Source organism: Manis pentadactyla, unplaced genomic scaffold (genome assembly GCF_030020395.1).
Source record: "Manis pentadactyla isolate mManPen7 unplaced genomic scaffold, mManPen7.hap1 scaffold_290, whole genome shotgun sequence".
Classification (NCBI taxonomy): Eukaryota; Metazoa; Chordata; class Mammalia; order Pholidota; family Manidae; genus Manis; species Manis pentadactyla.
The window spans coordinates 96,389-118,127 of NW_026644682.1; the positions used below are offsets into that span (position 1 = coordinate 96,389).

Here is a 21,739-nt window from a genome sequence, read left to right on the forward strand (position 1 = left end):
CATGCACAGGGGAGGGGACCCCATCTGACACAGAGCCCTGCGAGTCACCTGTTGTGAGCCTGTCACCTGGCTCCGTCCAGCTCTGTCCTTGGGAAACCCACCCAGGTGCCACAGGTGTCCTGGCAGATCTGCATGGCCTCCTTGGGAATCAAGACCCACAAAGCTATTCATCCCTATGGACCCCACGAGGAAATCAACTGTAGAAACAAAGGAAAGCTTAGTAACAACAACAAGAGGTAGGCTCGCGTTCCTGGAGACCCTGGTGGCTTTACCTGTGAGTGCTCACATGGGGGGAGAAGAAGCATGTCTGCACCTGCGGGATGGAAGGTGAACGATGGCTCCAAGGGTGCTGGGATATGATGCAGTTCATACAGTGGTCGTTTTCAGAGACCTAGATCTTGAGAAAATAGTGCCAAGTAGATGTAAAAACAATTTGATATGTGCACTAGGGAAAGACCATGTAAAACGTCCACATTAGTAATGAAAATGGTAGTGGATGTGAGCAAATGGGAGCAAGAATTTGTACAGTAAAAGAATTACGGGTGTGTTTTCTTCTCAAATTTCTCTTTCACAAAAAGTCAGCATTTGCTAAAATATAAGACATGAAAGGAGTTCAGGTCAGGGGATCCCTGCTGAGCTGGAACGGCCTTGGGGACTGGGGACCGCAGAGGGAAGCCGGACACAGGTGAGGTAGGCAGGCCGGTCTGAGTAGAGGAGCGGAGGTGGGGAGGAGCCAGCCCCTAGGATCCTCCTATCAGGGCTTACCATAATTAAAGGATCAAAGATCAATGTTGTTAACATTCTCCCAAAATGATGATGGAGAAGTAATTACTGAGATTTTTTTAAGGTAATGGAAAACAGTATGTGCATGTAAATATTTTTGCCTTTTAATCAGTTGTGATTAGAAGAGCCAACGCTTTGAGCTACTGTCTGGTGCATCTTGCCCTTCTTCCAGTTCCTGGCCATTACTTAGCTGGGGACTGGATGGGAAGAAACACATCGTCCCACTGGCTCATTTTAGGACTCACTAAACAAGCATAGCAGACGCCCATTACTGCTTTTTGGCATTTGGGGGATTTTGAGATGTATGTACGGCTAACGATGGAATCAGCGCAGGTCAGAGCAGATGTTAATGGAGTTCATACCACATGGTCGGTAGAAGGGCCTGTCTCCCTGCCTGGTCATGTGTGGTGTTATTTAGAGCAAGGCTGGAACCGCACAAGGAAATAGCAGCCCCTGGCAGGAGGCATCTGAGTGACTGATGCACAGGGGTCCCCAGGTCTCGGTGGGTCCTGGAAGGGAGGGTTGACCAAGGTAGCAGGAGGGAATAGACACATCTGGCTGCCAGCGCCGCTGCGCCGCGCGCTCATTGGCTGTGAGGTCCGTCAGTCGGAGGCGGGCCTGCGCCGCGGCGCCTCGCGCTCATTGGTAGCAAGGGCCGTCAGTCGGGGGCGGGCAGTCATTGGGCGCAGGGGCGTAAGTCCTGCGGCTGCGTAGTAGCTGTAGGCTCCGCTACCACCGTATTCAAGTCAGTAGCGTCTCGAGCGCCGCGGGCGAGGCAGCTTCGGCTGCTCTCTCCGTGCTTCGGTCCGCTGGCCCCGGGCAGGAGCGGCCCCTGCGAAGACCAGATGTTGATGGACCCGCGCCGCTGCTCGGCTGCGCCATCCTCCCGGCGCGCATGCGGGGGCGGCACCGACCTCGTGCCCGGCCTCGGATCGCCGCCTCGCGCCCGCTGGGCTCCCGGTGCCGCATTCGCCTTTCTCGGGTCTCCCGCAGCGGGCGGAGGGCTGCGATCGACCCGGACTTGGAGCCGCTGCCCCGGTCGGACTTCAGAGAGCTCGGCCGAGAAGCGGCTCCCGCTGTCGCATTTCTGCAGTGGAGGTTCCAGAGCGGGCCCTACTTCAGGGGTGAAGGCGACAGCGACAGCCCTGCGGGCTGGAAGGTACGTGGCCGCGGGGCGCGGCGGAACCCGGATGGGGCGCGGGGACCCCTGCCTCCGTCTGAGGGCGCGGTGGAGCCGGACGAGGGGGCGGCCGTGCAGGTGGCTCGGCGGGCAGCGCGTGGCCCGCGGGGCCGGGAAGCGGCCGACGTGGGTGGTGGGCTCGTGGGGCCCCGCCGGGGCCGGGAGTTGACGCGCTCCGCCGGAGGGGCCGCCCGTGAAGGGAGGGTGCGGAGCAGGTGCGCCCAGGGCGGGCGTCCGAAGTTCGCCCTGGCAGGGGGGAGGGGCCAGCCGGAGCCGCCGCTCCTCCTTTCCGGCCCGGGTGGTGAGGGCGGCTGCTCCGCTCCGTGGCGCGCGTACGCTCGGCTCGGGGTCGCGCCGCCGACCTGCTCCCGCCGCCCGGGCCGGGGCCGAGCAGACGGGGAGGCCGGCGGGCGTTTTGCCGTGTGTGGGTTTTTTCGGCGAGGGCCGGGCCGGCTGAAGTTCAAGTGTGACCCGCGGCGGGGGAGAGGCCGCCCGGAAGCAGCGCCTCTAAAATTAAAATCTTTTTCATTTAGGTATCTCTCGTAATTTTTTATTTGGTAATGAAGTTTCTTTACTTTGATCTGGGAACTGACAGTGCATTTTCTTGTATTTAGAAATTAATATCTTTCTGTCATTTCTGTTTGAAATCTGCAGCTGAGTAACTAACTTATAACTAGCCACAGGGATTCTGAGAGAGGGACCATGGGTGTAGTGAGAGTAGGGTGGGGGCCTCTGGAAAAAGACCCCTACCAAAACTCCGTATTAAACAATTCAGCAAAGTCAGAGTCATATTAATTCTCTAAAGTAAAATATCAAACTGGTCGTATAAGCATTCTTCCGTGAAGATCAGTTAAAACTAAAAAGCCAGGAGTAACCTGGCCTGGAATGTTTGAACATCCCCCAGATAAGAAAATACCTCAGCCTAGCCCATGTCTTCATTGTGTCAATTAAGTGAGGGTATTGTAAAATTTACTTTAGCCTGCTAAAAGACCCAGTTTATCTTTAACTTTGCCTAGATGCTGCTCTTCCTCCTCCAGCCCCTAATCAAGTAATATATAACCTGGGCAATTAATATAGCAAGTAAGCCCAGCCACAAGCAATATATAGTAAAAGGCAGAAAGGATCCCATCTTAAAGATAAGATTGCATTTTAACACCCAGGAAGTTAAGAAGTAAGATTCTTAACTTACTGTTTAGCAAACAGACAGGTCTAAGACCTCAGCCCACCTTGGGAGAACTGTCTGGAGAGGTGGAGGTGGAGGGGAGAGGTGGCAGTGGGGTGGGGGCTGAGCAGCATTCAGAGGGGTTGCGCTCAGGGTTTGGAAGGCCGGATGCTGTGTTTACAGGTGCCTCCTACTAGGGCAGCCCGCGTGTGTGTCAGTCCCTCAGTCCCAGGACTGAGTCGCCTCCTGTGTGCAAAACCCGTTTTCATACTAGAGTCTTCATTTTGTAAAAGAATCCCCTACAGGATCCCTGAGAATGGTGAGCTCCTCCCACCCCATTCCCCTCAGGTAGGGTAAAATAAGGTTGACAGGTTACACTCCCAAACACCCCGACTTAGGAAACACCCACTGTGCACCCGTGAGAAGCCCCAGGAGGGCGAAGTTTGCAGTTATGTAAGGCATTGGGAGAATGGGGGCAGTGTACGTGTGCGTGTCTACCTTCAGGTGTCTGAGCCTTGCTGGTTTCCTGACAGGCTGTGGGGCCTTAGCTCAGTCCCTTTTCTTCTTTGTGCTAGTGACTAAGTTGGATTAGATGGTCTCTGCAGCCCCTTCCTGCCCCGACTCTTTCAGAAATGTGTTTGATAGAAGTTTCACAGAAGTGGTGAGGGCTTGCAGAAATTGGAATTGACATGAGGAAAGAATTCATTCTTCCTCTGGGACCGTGGTCTAGAAAAGACCTAGACATCTCAAAGGACATGTGTCTGTAAAGAAATGGGAGGCAGAATCTAAGGCTGGGGATCAGCGCCCACCTCTGAGAGCCAGACAGATAGCACGTGTGAATGTACTTGTAAGTTGTAGAGTGTTGTGCCAACATACTGAAGCATTGTTGCGAAATGTTGTGAAAGTCCCTCCGCCTCCCTACATTAATTTTACACCTTTCTTCCATCTGCCTCTCTGCTGTGCTGAGGCCCCCAGGAAGGAAACACGCACTGACTGGGGATGTGGAAGCTACAGGAGGGCTGGTGACAGGGATGAGCACATGAGCAGGATTTGGCATAAGCTTCCCTGCACTCCTAGTACAGGCAAAGCCAGGTGGCAGGAGTTCTGTAGGGAACCCCTGGCTTCCAGTCCAATATGTTGGCGACAACGTTCCCCCCCCCTCCACCAATCCCAACAAAATACTGCAAACACCTCCTCCTTTCAGGGCCTGAAAGGGCAGGCAGGATATGGATGGGGCTTCTTCTGTTTGGCTCTTTGGGCACTAAGACTGTGATCTGTAAAGCAGTTCTCATGTGTTAAGTGACTCCTGGACAAGTGTGCAAAGTGCATACACACTCACTAGGGAAGAAAAACAGGAAGAGAAAGGAGGCACCTCTAATGTCCCTCAAGCCTACTTTCCCACCTCCAACATCATACCGTACATCTAAGGCAAAGAGCACTGTCCCCAAGTCATCACCTCCCTGAAAGTTGTCAAATATCACCCTGTCTGGTCCCCAGTATAAAAATTCATACCTAGCCTTCCCAGACTTGTGGAAACAATATCCTCCTTAGACAAACCAAGGGTGACAATAACTGAGCTTTAAAAGCATAATAATTGACACCTCACTTCAGGAGGCTGCCGCCAGAGCATTCTCCTTAGGAATCTGAACTTCCCAGGAATCTGTTCATACTCAGAATGTTCTAAGGCTCTTACCATCTCCCTTGCTGCTGCAGGCTTTCCTAGCATTCTTCCTTCACAGCTTTTGTCATGATGTGCCATAACTCTTAACAGTTAGTTATTGGACTGTGTGTTTGGTGTCCACCTGCCTGCCTGACTGTCAGCTAATGGAAGGCTGGGAAGGGATCTGTGTGGTTGCTCTACTGGCACATAGTAGAAGCTCACTAACATGGTTGGTTCAGTTAGTTAATTAGTAATATGAAACACACCTTATGGTTCCCCCCAAATTAATTAATTGCAATGTTGATTTTTCAGAAATGATAACTAAATCCTCACATCAGGACAGTTCTTTGTGACTTGCAAAGGCCTTCTTAAAATTTGAATGAAGTGGTCATGTGGGTGAGGCGCACAAGACCAAGTTATCTGTCTAGATCATAAGTTGTCTACCTGATAAATAATGGCAAACATCTTATGAATTAAAGCAAACATGACTATATATGAATTAGAGTGCAAGATGCATATGTGTTTTTAAGATAAAACATGAGACCAAAAATCATTCCAGTAGACCTTTCTTGTCACGTCCCTGTCCCCAGGTGGGTGTGTGTACTGTCTCCTGTTGGACTGTTGTCAGGGAAGGAAGACTTAAGAAACACATCTCATTGCATCCCCATAACTACTGTGTGGGAAGTAGGACTGTCATGTCCAGGATACTGGGGAAGGAACTGTATTTCAGTATTAATAACATAACTGAAAATCATCAAGCTCTTACTGTGCTAAAGGCACTACCCTCAGCTTTTTACATGGCCTTTCTTAGAATACAGGAGCAGACAGGGGCTATGAGTATGTATTATCATTAATCCCCACCTCGTAGGAAAGCAGGCTTGGCAGGTTTGTTAATCATCTAGAGCTGCCATTACAAAATACCAGAGACTGGATAGTTCAAACAACAGATTTATCTTCTCACTGTTCAGGAGGCTGGAAGGCCAAGATCAAGGTGCCATTCAAGTTGGTTATCAGTGAGGCCTGCCTCTCTTCTGGGCTTGTACGTGGCTGCCTTCTCACTGTGTCTTCACATGGCCTCTTATGTGTGCATGTATGGAGAGAGAGATCTCTAATTTATCTTCCTCCTCTTAGAAAGACATCAGTTATATTGGATGAGGCTCCACGCCTATGACCTCATTTAACCTTAAGGACCTCCCTGTAGGCCCAAACTCCAATTATAGTCACACTGGAGGTTAAGGCTTCAACATATGAATTGGGGGGATACAGTCCAGCCCACAGCAGTGGGGTTGGGTTGCTGACATTAACTTGCACAGTCATTCACCATCTGTGAGACAGAACTGACCATGAACCAAAGTCCTGATCTAAGCTTGCTGCTGACTGTCTCCATGGTGGCAGGTGACCTGTCCAAGCTCTAGGGCAGGCCCTGTATGCCAAGTCTTCCTGCTCCAGGTCCACTGTGCCTCAGCTGCACTGTTCAGCTCCCCAGGAACAATTACAGCATAGAAGCTCAGCATCAAAGTCAACTGACTCAGGAATGAGAACAAATCTGGGAAGCAGAATTTCTCTTCTAACAGGATATGTGTCTCACCATGAGTAAAGCAGGATCCATATGATGCAGTAACAGACACAGAAACCACTATAATGAAATCCCTTCCAGTAGGATTCCTGAATGTCATACAAAGAGAATCAGCCTTTGGTGAAGGTAACACTTTCACTTACAGTAATGACTGTAGACCACCTTCTACAGGACAAGTTAATCAACTCTCTATCCTCATATGAGGATAAAACATGGATATTAATAACACCTAGTTCTTGGGGTTATTGTAAATATTAAATGCATGGAAAATAGTTCAAACAATGCCTAGCATGTGGGATCCACTTAATAAATGATGGCTACTGTAATACTGACAATAAATATCTTTTTATCAGACTCAACACAATAAAATTGATTTATAGAATTTCACTTGGTTCTTCTCCAAGCTGATCTGAACACTTTTTGAGTCCTTACTCTGTTTTAAGTACTGAGAGAGACACTTTTGTATACAACTCAGAGCTAGGAATCATGTCATAATCTTGCCTGTGTTCCAGAGCTCCCTCATGGTGCGTGTCCCTTGGAAATCCATCTCTGATCTTCAATAACTGGACCACTATACAACTGCCATTTCCGAGTGACTGAAAAACTACTAATACATATGCCAGCATGTCCATTTTCTCCTTATTCTACTTATTTCTGCCTATTGATTGTGGTTGTGTCTTCACAACTTTGCTTTTGTGAACTTTTTGGTCTCAAGCTATCCTCTCTTTACAGTCTCTGATCTAAATCTTCTCTGCTTTTTAATATGCTTTCTTAATGTCCAGGTTTATGTATGATCTGCCTGGCTCATATGAAGTAACTCATTTCCCCAAAGTTCCTTTCCTTCCACTTCACAACTAGTTCTTTTTTAAGTAGCTGAATTCAGTGCAAGATGGGATTTTCTTTTGCTGCCATCTGTATTCTTCGGGAGATCGTATTGTCTACTGAGAAACTCAAGAAATAATCTGAAGCTCTGCTTTTTAGTACATGAGATTTTTACTGCTTAGGAGATGGTAGAAAAAACTATTCTGTCTTGCCTCTATTAGACCAGCTTTGAGATCCATGTTAGGAAAGCCACATCTTCCCCATCCATAGTGTTCAAGGGCCAAGAACATGTAACCTGTAGCTTCTCCTATGATGAGTTCCTTCCTGTCCAGTGACTCACCACCCGACCTCTGTCCCCAAGGGTATGAATCCCCACTCCGATATACCTCTTCCCAGACATCCCAAGTTCATTCTCTACTGCTTCTGTTGGTTACTGTCTTTCAGAAAGGAATTCTTATTGATATTCATCTTTTCCATCCAGATATGTTCCCTGAGGTCATCTCTGCCAGCCTGAAGACTCAGTAGGGCTGATGGTTCAGGAAATGGACAAACTTGGGTTTGAGTTTCGACTGCAACTTTCTCGTTATGCAAACTTGTATGAATTGAGTAAATTAACTTAATTTCCCTGAAACTTCAGTTTCATTTCATTTTTCATGCCATGCAGAAAGGTAATACATGTAAGCTTGCACTTAGGAAACACTCAGTAGTAATAGATGTTGTATTTATCAAATGCAATTATTTGAATTTTGGCTATTCTCTGTGATAGCCATATTACAGAGTAATACGGAGCTATGAGATTTAATCCTCCTCTTTCCTGTAGAGGCTTCCTACAGGCTGCAACACTGGCGGTGTTTCCATTTCCTTGTATACTCAGTCTCCACAGCATTTGGCTCCTCTTTTTCAGTCAAGGTTTTTCCTGCCTCTCCCTCAAATATCAGTTTCAAACCTGCCTTTCTCACTTGGGTGAGCACCCTGCCAAATAAGTTCCTCGCTCCTCACCCTCTGCCAGGAGCCTGTGATTATTCCATTCTGACCTTTGGTCAGGAAAACAATCCTGTTTTTGGATACTATCAATTTCTCATACCCTTCTTACTCTTCCAAAAAAACTTATAACTGAACAAAAAAGTAAAGCCCCCCACACAAACCCACTACCCCTAAGCATTTTCCTCCTTCCTTTCCTGGCCACTCTTCTCAAAAACATGATCAGTGCTTACAGCCTCTTGTTCCTTCCCACATATCCCCCACCCGGTCTCATTCCCATTCACATGGTCTGCAGAGAGCCCACCTTCAGGGTCACAGTGGCTCCATTCTGTCTGACTTTTTGCCTCTTCCAGGCCCCATCTCTTGGACTTCTTGTAGGTCTGCAGTTCTGCTGACCTCCTACTCCTTTCTAGATGTATTCTAATTTGCGGGGCTAGAGAAAGCATGGATTTGGGAATCAAGTAAGTCTAGGTTAGATAACCTCTGCTCCATCCCTCCAGGAAGCCTTTCTGCCTCTCCTTGGGCCACACAGCCCCACTGTTATTACAGATATAGCCTCTGGGCTTCTCTTGCCCTAAGACAAGTTACCGAGCGACCTAGGGAGCCGAGTCTTGTTCCCTCTGTCTGTAAAGCAGGAAGAATGGCACCCAGAAATGGGAGACGGGAATGTGGTAGTGTTTGCCTAGCCCCCAGTGCCTGGCCTCTGGTAGATATTTACTAAACGTTATTTCCCATCTTCCCCCCAGCTCACTTACTTTTCTTCTTTGGTGGTTCTTGCCCCTCTCCTCACCACTACAGCCCTCTCTACACTCACTCCTATAGTAAATCAAGCCCCTCTATAAGGGTAATTGTCAATGTCCATCTTCAGAATGAGTTGGGCTCCACTCCTGCTGTGGTACATTTCCATTCGGAGGGCAACTCAACCTCTGAGTGACTCAATTTTGAACTCATCTTATTCACCACCAAATCAGATCACCCTTCCTGTTTCCCTTTTTCTGCTAACAAGACAACCACATAAGGAGCTATTGTAGGAAATGGGGCTGTTTGTGAACAAGACTAAATTTGAAGGGGGGACATGGGATCAGTCAGTCCTGTAGAAGATGTAATAGAAAAACTCCCCAGAAGGCTGCACAAGAGGTTAAACAGAGGCCAGTTTGGGCTTGATCTAGGCAAAGCATACAAATGAAAAGAGTATTCAGTAGTAGAATTGTAGTTCCCAAGGATATAATGAAGCAGAAGTTGTATGGCCACAGATAAGGAAGCCACAGAATTGCTCCTTTGGGGACCACAATAACGTAAACATTAAGAACAACTGTCACTTAATAGTCAAGAGGTTTCCATAGAAACCAGGACTTCTAGGAGTGCATATTTCAACCAAAGCATTCATCTTTTACTTAAACGTACACTCTATCATAACTTTTAATGGGCCTTAGGATTTGTCTGTGCTTAAGGATAGAATTGGGAAAGAAGAGGTCCTGATGCAGTCAAAGCCAGTGATTTAAAAGTATAGATTTGGTCATACCACCTCCCCCTTGAATCCTTTTGGTTACACTAGACATCAGATTCTGGGCATGTTTGGCAAAATCCTTAAGCTACAGCACTTGATGCTGAGAATAAGGAAAGCAAGTTAATGTCGTGTGTTGTACTAAGACACTTTGAAAGCAGCCCCAGGCAGAAAAGACCATCATATTTGGAACCACCCAGACCAATGCCTGAGTCCCTGCCACTTCCTAACTGTGTCCTTAGCCAGATCCTTCACTACTTTGAACGTGTTTCCTCATCTTAGAATGGAGAGTTAAAGACTTAGTTGGTCTGGGTTGTGAGGAGGATCGAAGGAGCTAATGAATCCCAGGACTGGGCACAGAGCCTGATGCCTTAGTAGGCAAGCCATTCATTCATTCATTCATTCATTCCACAAATAGTACTTGCTGTGTGCTAGTTTCCATTTGGGGCACTGGGGGTATACCAGTGAACAAAACAGAACGGATAAACATCCTCTCCTTATGCAGCACATGTGCCAGTGGGGAAGGGGCAGGGAGACAGATAAATCAAATCATTAAGTCAGATTTACAGGATGTGAGAGAGTGGTTGGTGATAGCAAAGGAATAAAGAGGGGAGGAAAGACAGTGCTTTGGGAGTGTGGTGCTGTGGGGGTACAGGACTCCTGGTTTAACTAGGGTGACCAGGTAGGGCCTCACTAGGAGGGCAGCATCTGAGATAAGGCCTGAGGTGATGGAGAAGTGTGTTCCAGGGCGGGGGGGTCTCAAGGGCAGAGGCCTAATAAGGGCAGAGGGGTGGCAGGGCCAGATCACGTGGGGCCTCAGAGGTCATGGTCAAGTCTTTGGCTTTTCTGTGAGTGAGGTGGGAGCCATGGAGGGTTCTGAACAGAGGAAGCATCCAATCCCCATGCTGCTGCTTGCAGTGGGCCTCCCCCTCAGCAGCCTTTGGTAACCTGGCGGCCCCTCCCCACGAGGACTCTAAATAGCGGACACCCTCAGAGCATTCTGCTCCAGCCTGATTCCTTGGAGATAAAGAGGTTTAGACAGTTCTGCCAAGAGGTGGATAAGGAAGAAAAGGGCAAATGCCAAGCTGAAAACAGAACCCAGAAATCCCTTCTCTGCCTCATACTCCTCCATGAAGGCTAGTGAGCTCACTTAGAGCAACTAGGCCCCAAATGGTAATCACTCCATCTCAAAATCACTCCATCTCAAGAAAGCAAAATGTGCAGCAGCTTTATGCCAGGCCCTGGTGAGTTCCAGCAAGAGTGTCATCACACAAGTTAAGGGGGTGGTGGGAGAAAAATCCACTCAAGACTAGGTCCCAGCTGCCCTCTTTCCCCAGAATGTCACCCTCCAGCCTCCCGATGGCGAGGTTCATTGCCCTATGAGAAACTGTATTACTCTATTCGGACTCTGCCTATAGCTGGCTGCGTGACCTTGAGCTGGTCACTTGACCCATCAGAGCCTGTGTTTCCACATGGGTACCATAGGGTTAGTAGTCCTGTTCTTCTATGGTGGCTGTGAGGATGTAATGGTTTGATGATACATAAACCTTGGTATATGCAAAATTCTGGTGTTCACTTCCTTCTACTGACTCGCAGTAACCCCAGGCAAGGCAGGCCAAGTCCTTGATGTCAGCTGGCTGGGAGGAAGACCTGGCTAGAAGTGACACACCTGAACTCATGCCTCCCACATATTTCAGTAACAGAAGCAGGCATCTTGGAGGCCTGAGCCAGCCCTGACAGCTAGCCACTCCCTTCTGAGGCAGTGTCTGCTTCTTTCTCCCTTTGCCCATCTGTTAATCTTTTTACAGGAGCTCAGTGAGTGAGCTCCCTGAGAGAGAGCAAGTGGGCCCCAAATGGTAGTTTGTCCTTTAAGGGATCATTGCCCTTCTGATTAGGTGTGATTATGAGACACTCTAATTACCTCTTGGTGATGGGTAGGTAGGGAAATGGTGCCTGAAACAAAGACTATTTCTAGGGCAAAGTTTGGTTACAAAATGTATTTACACCACTGAGTGGGAGTGAAGTTCTTGCATTTGCCAATAGCTGATATTTCTTATGGCACTGTTGCCAGCCCTGGGGCTTCCCCTCCTGGAGGCAGGCTGGGCTCCTGGACCACTCTCTGGTCTCAGTAAGGCCTCTGGAGCCTTCCCAAAGAGGGAAGAGTTAATGGTGAACTGGGGGGCTGTCCACTGACCTGAAGGGCTTCTTTGGAAACAGCCTGAGAGTCTGCAGGGCTGAGGCGAGAAGGTGGCACTGTTGTTTAGAATGGCTTCTGAACATTCCTGGGCTGCTACAGACTCCTGGGAGTCATACTGCCCCTAGAGAGTGGGAAGGACACCAGTGAGACCTTGGTGACCCTCCATTCTGGCCTGCCCAGGGCCGCCGTCCTGCTCTTACTCTGTCCTGTTGTCCTCTGAAGGATGTGTCTTTGTGGCAGATCATATGCTCTGATTTTTGGAATCACAAGAGTCACTTATTTGACAATAACATATTGATGGCTGTGAGCTAAGCTTTGAGGCTCTTGGTTGCTATAGTGAGGACAGGACTGTGAATTTGTGGTTGCACACAGTGGGGCCGGGACTGCCCACCTTGTCCCCTGGCCTCCTGTTTGGAGGAATTTCAGGCGCCGAGGGGGTAGGGAAGAGGATTCCTGACACTCATCTGCCTGATCAGCCAACCTTTCCAGCATGTACGTCCTCCTGTCACCTTGGCCCAGGAACCCCCTTGGCTGGCCTGGCCTCCTGGAACCTCTCACACACCTTACTTACGGTCTTCCCACCTGCATGCACGCTGCTTGGCTCTGGAGTCCTCTCTGCAGGTCAGAAGCCTATCTGTCTGTCAGGGTCTGGTTCACGTTCTTTCCAGGTGTCCTTCTTTCACAGGAAAGGCTGTTTGCCTCGAGAAGACAACCATATAATGTTAGAACCAGATGGCCCCAAAAGATCACTGCATAGCAGTTTTCAAACTGTGCTGTTGAAGAACCCTGCTGCGAACGTGCTCACTGGAGCAGTGACACTTTTCCTTAAGGTGTCCTTGAAGGAAGGGCCAATCGGCTTTAAACCACATTTGAAACCCACTGATCTTGTCCAAGCTCCCCATTTTATGGATGAGAAAATAGATGAGGTCTATGGGGTGGGGTGGGGTGGGGGGTGTCTTCCTTAAAATCACCAGTGGGTGAGTGATGGAAGCACAGTGGGTCATAGCTCTGGCCTGTGAGTTCAGTTGCTTAGTCCCAAGTGCGGTTCTGCTTTTTCCTAAGAGAGTTACTTTATCTTATGTAGAATAGTAATACACACCCCCAGTCCCTGTTCTGAAACCCTTGGGGCCAGATGTGTTTCTGAATGCAGAACCTTTCAGAATGTGGAACATATACTGGATTATATGGCGCTGCTGGTGGGGTTTAGGGGCAGCACTGTGTAAAACGTCACTATTTCTGATTCAAAACGTATGAGCAGTCATTGCAGAAGGGGTAGATAGGTCATAGTCTTGTGTTGGTTCAGTTGAAGCTCTGCTGCCCAATCAATTAACAACAAAATCAGCTTTTGGTTTTTAGAGAGTCCTGGATTTTAAAAATTATGGATAAAGGATTATGAACCTGTAATAATAGTGCCAAACTTCTAGGGTGGTTGTAAAGACCAGATGGGAGGGAAGGAAAAACCCCAACCAGCACCCCTGCCTGTAACTGCCGGTCAGGTGCCCATGCGGGGTGAGCCTTCAGCCACCGTCTCTGGCGGGTGTTGTCGTCCCCTCCCCCATCTCCCAGTTCAGGGCTGTTTCTCCCCTACACTGCCCATCTCAGTGCAGACCTTGTCTCCTCACCTAGGTGGTCGGTGTCGAGAGGACAGAGGGCTGTTTGTGCGGTCATGAGCTGTCAGGCTCACACTTGGTGTGCCGTGCTGAACTGACACACAGGACTTTCTCTAGATGCCTCAGCAGTCGGAACAGGCTTAGAGAAGTGAGGCCAAGGGCCTTCTGGAATGGAAGTGAGTGCCAAAGTACAGGTGGTGGCTGTCCCTGAGAAGTGGTGTCCTGTGAGGACTGGTGTTTACTTCTGGGGCTGCTGTTGTCAGGTGGCCTGGGGACATCCAGAGGCCCCCTGGTTTTCAGTCCAGCATTTTCCACTGCACTCACTGTTTTCCAGACTGAGCCCAGGTTTGCTCAGTTCTCAGCCTCTCCAGTTGCCTGCCTTCTGCTTCACTGTCTGTGTCTGTGGATAAAATGAGAGTTCCTGTGGCCAGGATTCTCACCTGGCCCTTGTTGACTAAGCTCACTGCACACCTGTGGGCAATACATGGCTGTTGACTCTATATGAAGAGCTCTGCCCGGTGCTCTGGGTGCAACACGGTGGCAGGGCTGCAAGGCTGCAGGAGAGCAGAGCAGAGGCTGGAGTGGTGGCAGTGCCGAGGACAGAGGCCCATAGAATAGCTGTGTGGGACGACTGTGCAGAGAGGCTTGGGGAACGACTGTGCAGAGAGGCCCGGAGGACGGCTGTGTGGGATGGTTGTGTGGCAGAGGGGCCCTGAGGATGGCTGTGCAGGATGGCTGTGTGGACAGAGGGGCCCTGAGGATGGCTGTGAGGACAGAGGGGCCCAGTGGACAGCTGTGCGGACAGAGGGGCCCAGAGGCAGAGACCAGCTTGCTGCATGCAGACTCGCTCTGAGTGAACGGGATTTTAGTGACTGACTTGCCACCTGGAAATAAAGTTGGGTATAACCTTTTCACCCCAAGAACGTTTTGCTGTCATTTACTTTGGTCACACGGAATCCATAGCGAACTTGCCCGGGGTTGAAACCCATTGTCGAGACAGTGGCCCTGGGCTCTGGCTTCGTGGGTCCGCTCCCTTGCCTGGGATTGGCTGAGGTATGAGCATGTCGAGTGACTTAGTTCCTGCCAATGAGACATTAGAGGCAATGGTGGTAGGAGTGGGAACTGTACATGCCTAAGAGGGAAGAAGGATGGTCTTTTTCCTCTGAGAATGTTGTTCACTTTTGAGGCCTGGAGCTGCAGCCATCTCGTGGCCATGAGATGAGGAGTGAGGCTGGCCCGTGGAGGGTGGTCTTCTGCTTTGGGAGGTCTTTGTGCGGCTGGAGTTCAGGAAGCAGGACTGTTAACTAGCTTCCAGGTGGTTGTGGCTCCGGGAGTCCCAGGACTAGACTGTGAACATGACTGTCCAAGTGGTGGGACAGAATGTCTCCTTGAGGAGAGCAATGACAGCATCGTTTCCAGGACTGCAGGGTGCAGCTGGGTTCCTGGGGGGGCTAAGGTTCTCTTGTTGAGACTTCTCTCCCTGTAGATCATACTTTCCAAGGGCAGGGACTGAACTGGGGCTTGAAGTCTCCAAGAGATGCTTGTTGATACGTGTGGGTGTCTGTGTGCCTTGTCTGAGTGCAACTGGCTTCCTGAGAGAGCCATGTTTTGGGCATCAGTGTTGTCTGGAGCAGCCTGACTGATGGAAAGGTTCAGATACTCAGTCCTGTACAGGGGGAGGAAGCCGGCAGGGCAGCAGTGGCCGCAGGGGGGATGGGGGTGGGGAGTGTGGATGCGGATGGGGCTTCTGGCGTACTGCATGCTGCTTACCGCCTGCGTCTGATGACAGTTGGTGTTAGCTGGGCTCAGAACTAGTCAGTGCCGAGCCAGGGCTTCAACCCAATTCTGAGACACCCCGCCTCCCACAGTCCATTCATTCTGCTTCAGTGAGCCTGGCATAAGGAGTGGGGATGCTCTGACATGTGATGTGATGGGGACACAAAGGTGAATGTGGCCACTGGGCTGTCAGCCCCAGGAGGGCAGGGCTCTTGTGCTCTTTTGCTCATGGTTATGTAGCAAGCACCAATAACATGTCCGGCACACAGTGGGTTCTCTACTAATTGTTAAAGGAACAACTCGGCCTCAGCCTTTAAGGAGTTAACTTGGGTTCATTTACTCATCAGATACCTGCCGAGCCCCCACTGTGTGTCAGCCCCTGTCCTGAGGACCTGGAATGCAGTGATCACGAAGACCATCCTTATGCTCAAGTCTAGGACACCGAGGCTGGGCATACATGTATGTGGTCAGGGCTTGCAGTGGTAGAGGACAAGGGCTGTGGGGTCACCCGAGATGCTAGGACTCTTGGTGTCATCCCTAGGGGGACTGTGTGGGGCCCTGCCCTCCTGGGGCTGAGTGTCTGACGGATTGCTGTTTGGGCTGACTGAATGCCTGTGACCTTCTCTCCCCATGTCTTTTGTGCACTGTGGGGTGGACCCTTGCTGAGCAGCCTTTCTCAGGGGTGTTCTTGGACTCCTATGTTCTGCTGACCATTCCTGTCCTGCTCTCCTCACGTATGGGTGGCTCAGCCGCTTTGCTCCCTGAGACCTGCCCTCTCTGACCCTCGTCGGATCCAGCCTAACAAGGAAGCAGTGTTTTCTGTCAAGGCAGCTGGGTGTAGGGGGGAGCGTCCAACTCGGTGAGGTAACAGTGCTGGTGGTGCCAAGCCAGGGGTGTGCAGTAAATACCACTCCCTTCCTGTTGTCCACTGGGCCAAGGGAGTCTGCTCTTGGGCTTGGAGGCCTCTGAAAGTGGTTCCCTCAGTCCTTTCACAGCTGCCCACGTCCTGTGGTAGCCTCTGCCCCTGCCCCACCACACACACCACTTGTGTCCAGGCTCCCTTCTGCCTGGAGTCTCACTTGGAGAAATTCCTCAAGCCCGGCTCAGACCTCACTTCCTTCTGACACCCTTCTGAGTTTCCTGGTGGCCTGTCCACACCACCAGGTCAGGACTTGTTGAGACTTCTCCCTGTAGATCATACTTTCCGAGGGCAGGGACTGAACTGGGGCTTGAAGTCTCTGAGGGACGCTTGTTGACATGTGTGGGCGTCCGTGTGCCTTGTCTGAGTGGAGCTGGCTTCCTGAGAGAGCCGTTTCCAAGCCTTCTGGGCTGGCCTGATAACATCCCCCTGCCCTATTAGAGCCATGTCCTGCCCTGCTCAGTTGTGGGGACAGGCCAAACCAACCCCAAGCTAATGGCCTTTAAGTCCTTTTTGTTTGACTAGGTTTCTCTAGGGGAAGTGTGTGTGTGTGTGTGTGTGTGTGTGTGTCTCTAAGGGAAGTGTGTGTGTGTGTGTGTGTGTGTTTCTCTAGGGGAAGTGTGTGTGTGTGTGTGTTTCTCTAAGGGAAGTGTGTGTGTGTGTGTGTGTGTGTGTGTGTCCAGTATACTTGTCTATTCCGTCAGCTCAGTGCAAGTACTGTTTCCTGTTCCCATATTTTACCCTCCCATCCTATCCTTCCAGCTTCTCCATATATATAGACATGGTGAGGAGGCTTTGGCATGAAGCTTGGACTCCGGCTACCAAGATTTTCCCAGAATATTGTTTCTGCTAACTTATTTTGAGCTCCTAAATTTTTGTTGTATGCCGTCTTTGTTTTTTTAATTTCGGTGTCATTAATCTACAATTTACATGAGGAACGTTGCTTACTAGACTCCCCCTATCACCAAGTCCCGCCGCATACTCCATTACAGTCACTGTCCATCAGTGTAGTAAGATGCTATAGAATCACTACTTGTCTTCTCTGTGTTGTACAACCCTCCCCGTGCCCCTCTCTACATTATGTCTGCTAATAGTAATGTCCCCTTTTCCCCCTTATCCCTCCCTTCCCACCCATCCTCCCCAGTCCCTTTCCCTTTGGCAACTGTAGTCCATTCTTGGGTTCTGTGAATACCATCTTTTATTTTACATGGATGCTGCACAGAAAGGGGAGTGTGGGATTGATGCGCGTGCTCTGTCGTTGGGGCTTGGGGGCAGCGCCTGAGGGGGGCGGGGTCTGCCCGCGTCCAAGGCTGCGCACACTCGTCCCACCTACCAGCGCCGCCCTGTTCCGGAGCCCGCCGCGCACGGGGGGCGGGGTCTGCCCGCAACCAAGGCTGCGCATGCTCTTCCCGCCTTCCAGCACCGCCCACTTCCAGTGCCTGCTGCGCATGCTCCTCCTGCCGGCCAGCGCCACCTACTTCCGGTGCCCGCCACGTGTCCGTCCAGCTGCGCCATCACCTGCTGCAGAGAAGGAAGCTTCCTGCCTGGTCCCGCCCGCCGCTCGCCAGTGCCTCCCACTCATACCGTCCCCGCCGGCCAAGGCCTCCTCCCGCTGATGTCGCCGTCGCTCGCCAAAGCCCTGCACCGCCGGCCGGAGCCCTCCAACAGCGGCTGCCTACCGCCGGCTCCAGGGCCCCACCTTGCCAGGGTCCCTGTGCCCTTCTCACGCAGGCCTGGCCTCGCAGCGGCAGCTCACCGTAAGCAGCCGTCCCCAGGGGGCAGGCGGCTTCGGGTTGGGGAATGAGTCGGCTGCGGGGAGCTGCGGGCTGTTGCTCCTCGGCGGCGGGGTCTGCGGCCGGGGGCGGAGTCCAGCCCGCCATCTGCAGGTGCGCCGTGAGAGGCGGCAGAGGCGGTGGCGGGGAGCAGGGTCTCCAGTGGGCGGCAGCGTGGACAGGCCGCGCTCCATGGTGGGCCATGGCGTCTGCTGGGCGGGTGTCTGTGCCCGAGGTGGACTTCCGAGGCTGCCGTTGGCAGGTGCGCAGCCAGAGGCGAGGGCAAGGCGACGGAAGCATTGGCAGTGGGAGGGCAGCGTCCATGGCTGGTGACTGTGTCGGTTCTGGGGGCTGAGCAGCAGCGGCGTAAGGGGACGGAGTCGCCCGCAGCCAATGCCCAGCATGCCCCCCCTCCCCGCGCCAGGCAAAGCCACTGGCCTCCATCGCCGCTTCTCTCCACCAAAGCGCAGCCACCGTCCTGGAGCCCGCCCCTCTCCTGCCCTGCCCGCCGGTGCCTCCCGCTGACACCCGCCCTAGACGCCTGCCGCTACCACCATCCTCCAATGCCTTCTTCCGCTGATGCCGATGTTGCTGCCTTCACCAGCGCTCATGGCCCTCCACTGCGAGATCCCTCAGACTCGTACCACCGCCAGCAGGGGCCCCCCTGCCAGGGACCCGGTTCCCTGGTTCCCTTGCAGGCCTCGCCGCCTTGCAGCAACCTCAGTTCATAGTAAGTAGCCACCCCCATGTTGGCTTTTCTATCAGGGAGTTTGGGGGTGTTGCATGGTCCTTGGGAGGAAAGTGGAAAGCTGTGGGTGGGCATTGGAAAGCAATGGGCAGCGCATGCACCTACCCAGCCAGGAAGGTGACTGGGTCTCAGCCAGGAGCTCCCCAGGCCTGCCAGCTTCTCTGACTTCGGGTAATGGTTCAGATGTCTGGTCCGTGGGTACGTGGGCATGGCTGCTGCGAGGGTGCATCCGCGGGGTTCGGGGGGTCTCCTGTGCTCCCAAACGGGTAAGCGCGGGAGTAGGCCAGTAGACCAGGGAGTGTGTCAAGGTACCTGCGGCTGCGTGTTGGCGGCTTGGCCCACTGGTGAGTGTGTCGCTGTGGTGTCTGCTGCCCTCTGCGTGTGTGTGCGTGCGTGTGTGTGTGTGTGTCTGTGTGTGTGCGCGGTAGCTCTTGCACGTGTGGTGTGTGTGAGAGCACTGTGCGGCCTGGGACAGTGTTTGTGTCTCTGGGTGCCTGTGCACTAGGAGAGCTTGAGGAAGGCAGCTGGTTTTCCATAACTGCCTAGCAGAGAAGTCAGGTGGGGAGACTGGGGCGGGCTGCTGGGGAGATTGGCCTCAGCAGGGAGGCCCCTGGAGCATGCATAGTCATAGGTGAGAGCATCCTTCCCCACCCCCTTCCACCTGGCAGGTTGTCTGCAAATCAGGGCTTCCCCTGTGACCCACTGCCCCTGCCTCCAAAAAAGCCATCTGCTAGTGGACTGTCCCTTCTTAGTGGGGAAGCCCAGTGGGTGAGGTTCACCCTCTTAGTGACATTTTTGTTTTCCCTATAAGGTTTCCACAGGGAACAACTTTGTCTGAAGTCAACTCATGAAAGTTCTACTTGATCCATTTGTGTAAACATCTGTTCCCTACCTTCAGGGTTACACAAGGCAGGTAGGTAAGTTCTTTTAGCATCCTTAGCAAGCCACCATTCAGTGTCCTTCCTAATCCGATAGCATTACAGAGAGCACAGCTGTTCTCTAAGAAACCTCCGTCCTGCTTTCTGTGGTGGCTGCATTAACTTGCAGCCATTGTCCCACCAGCATTCTGTTGTCTCCACATCCTTGCCAACACCTGTAATTTTTTTGTCTCTTGGATTTTGGACAGTCTGACTAATGCGACGTGACATCTCATAGGATTTAATCTTGCATTTCCCTGATGATGAGTGATATTGAGCATCTTTTTATGTCTGTTGGCCATCTGTATGCCTCCTTGGCAAAAATGTCTTTGAAGTAGGTGAGGGGTGAGAAAATGAGAATATTTGATATCTTGATCTAGGCGATGGTGATGTGTGTACATACATCAGACTTCATCGAGCTTTGCGATTTGTGCATTTTATTGTATGTATTTTGGTGTAAAGTTTTTTTAAGAACAAATATTATGGTCCTTTGACAAGGGTCAGTGTTGGAGAGACACACTGCGTGTATTCTGGCACTCTGTGGAGGTGAACTTGGGCTGCTCTAATATACATGCATCCGTGGGTGTAGGAGTGGGTAGTTTCTGTCGTGCAGCCATCTAGGCAGGCTACTTAGTGAAGTGGTCATTCCTGCTTGCTGATGCCACCCAATCTGGTACATGCTATTAGAAAATTAAATAATGAAGTACAGTATAGGAGTTAATATTTTGTTCCATGGTGCTATCAAAACAGAGGGTAGCTTTTGGACAGAGGAGGTGAGGAGGCCTGCAGCGCACATAATCTCCTGGCCCCCCTCTCCTTGGCGTTACTTACAGACCCTGATGAGCACCGGGAAGCCCAGCCAGAGGGTCAGTTTCCTGGGGTAAATGTCAGGTAGCATCGAGTTCATTCTCCCTCTAGGCTTGTGGCTCCCAAGGCCTTAGCCTGAGTTGAAAGGGGCATGCTATGGAAGTATGAAGGACTTAGACCTATAATTTAACATTGACAAAGTTATGTAAATTTTACTAATACTTCAGTAATTGAGAAAGAGGTTATGATATTGGCTTGAAAGCATTTTTTGGTGGTTTGATTCCTTGTTTGTTTAAGTTGACAAAGGCAGGCTCCTCAGATGTATGGTAAGGTGGGGAGCAGCTGTGTAATCATTCAAGATTGGTATTAGTTAGTTCTTCTATGTGCACTTCTCATTTAGAAGCTAAAGCTTCTCAGATTATAAAAACTATCAGCAGTTAGTGAAATAAAGGATCCTCTGGGCGACACAGTATTTCATGTTGTGTAAGCATCTGGGTAATCAGAATAATGTGGTATTCCTGAAAGTCTGAGAAAATGTTGAGGGGGGAAAAATTATATTAACAACTACAAATATAATTGTAAAGTGAATCTTTGTTCATGTAGGGTTGAAGGTATATCCTGAAAATAGAGGAAATCAATCTATAAATCCCCCCATAATAGCAAAAACCGCACCTATGGAGAGAACATAATAAAATGGGCTGTACTACATAGTAAGTATCTTAAAGAATAATATCTAATGGTGAATTAAGTAGTACAATACCAGTTAAGCCCCCTACTGTAAGCAAGAAAATAAAGCTCAGGGCCCATAATGTGGCTGGGGATCATTTTACATTTACACCATGCAGAGTTGCTAATCAACTGAATACTTTCACACCTGGTGGAATTGCAATAATTATAGTGGCGGATGTAAAAGAGGCTTGTGTATCAACGTCTATGCCTACTGTAAATGTATATGCTCATATAATGAAGCCTAGAAAGCCAATTGACATTATTGCCCAGACTCTGCCCATATACCCAAAAGGTTATTTTTCCCAGAATGGTAGGTTACAATATGAGAGATGATTCCAAAGCCAGGAAGGATTAAAATATATACTTTGTGGTGACCAAAAATCAGAATAAGTGTTGATATAAAATTGGATCCCCTCCACCAGCAGGATCAAAAAATGTGTTTAGGTTGATATCTGTTAAAGCATAGTAATGCTGGCAGCTAGAACATGGTAGAGACAGTAGTAGGAGTACGGCTGTAACTACAACTGATCACACAAGTAGTGGAGTTTGATATTGGCTTATAGTGGGAGGTTTTGTGTTAATAATAGTTGTGATGC

At 50.5% G+C, this 21,739-nt stretch overlaps 1 protein-coding gene across 3 annotated transcripts; it reads left to right on the forward strand.

Moving 5' to 3' along the window:
* The first annotated feature begins 225 nt into the window (after positions 1 to 225).
* LOC130682335 (uncharacterized) lies at positions 226 to 19,557 on the forward strand. 3 transcript variants are annotated; one of them, XM_057496716.1, is made up of 4 exons: positions 229 to 1,942; positions 17,591 to 17,927; positions 18,408 to 18,672; positions 19,502 to 19,557. In XM_057496716.1, coding segments are annotated over exons 1-4 (867 nt in total). In that variant the 5' UTR covers positions 229 to 1,678; the 3' UTR covers positions 19,503 to 19,557. The 3 variants fall into 3 exon arrangements, with proteins under 3 accessions (XP_057352700.1, XP_057352699.1, XP_057352701.1); XM_057496717.1 differs by lacking the exon at positions 19,502 to 19,557 and having other exon boundaries at positions 226 to 1,942; positions 17,677 to 17,927; positions 18,367 to 19,351; XM_057496718.1 differs by lacking the exon at positions 19,502 to 19,557 and having other exon boundaries at positions 1,264 to 1,942; positions 18,367 to 18,539.
* Positions 19,558 to 21,739: the final 2,182 nt, after the last annotated feature.

Excerpts from the sequence above, each read along its gene's own strand:
- LOC130682335 (XM_057496716.1), top strand. The coding sequence starts at position 1,679 with ATGCGGGGGCGGCACCGACCTCGTGCCCGGCCTCGGATCGCCGCCTCG. Across the intron at positions 1,943-17,590 it reads ACAGCCCTGCGGGCTGGAAG|CACCGCCCACTTCCAGTGCC; the intron begins GTACGTGGCCGC and ends CCCGCCTTCCAG. Across the intron at positions 17,928-18,407 it reads CCTCGCAGCGGCAGCTCACC|CGCAGCCACCGTCCTGGAGC; the intron begins GTAAGCAGCCGT and ends TCTCCACCAAAG.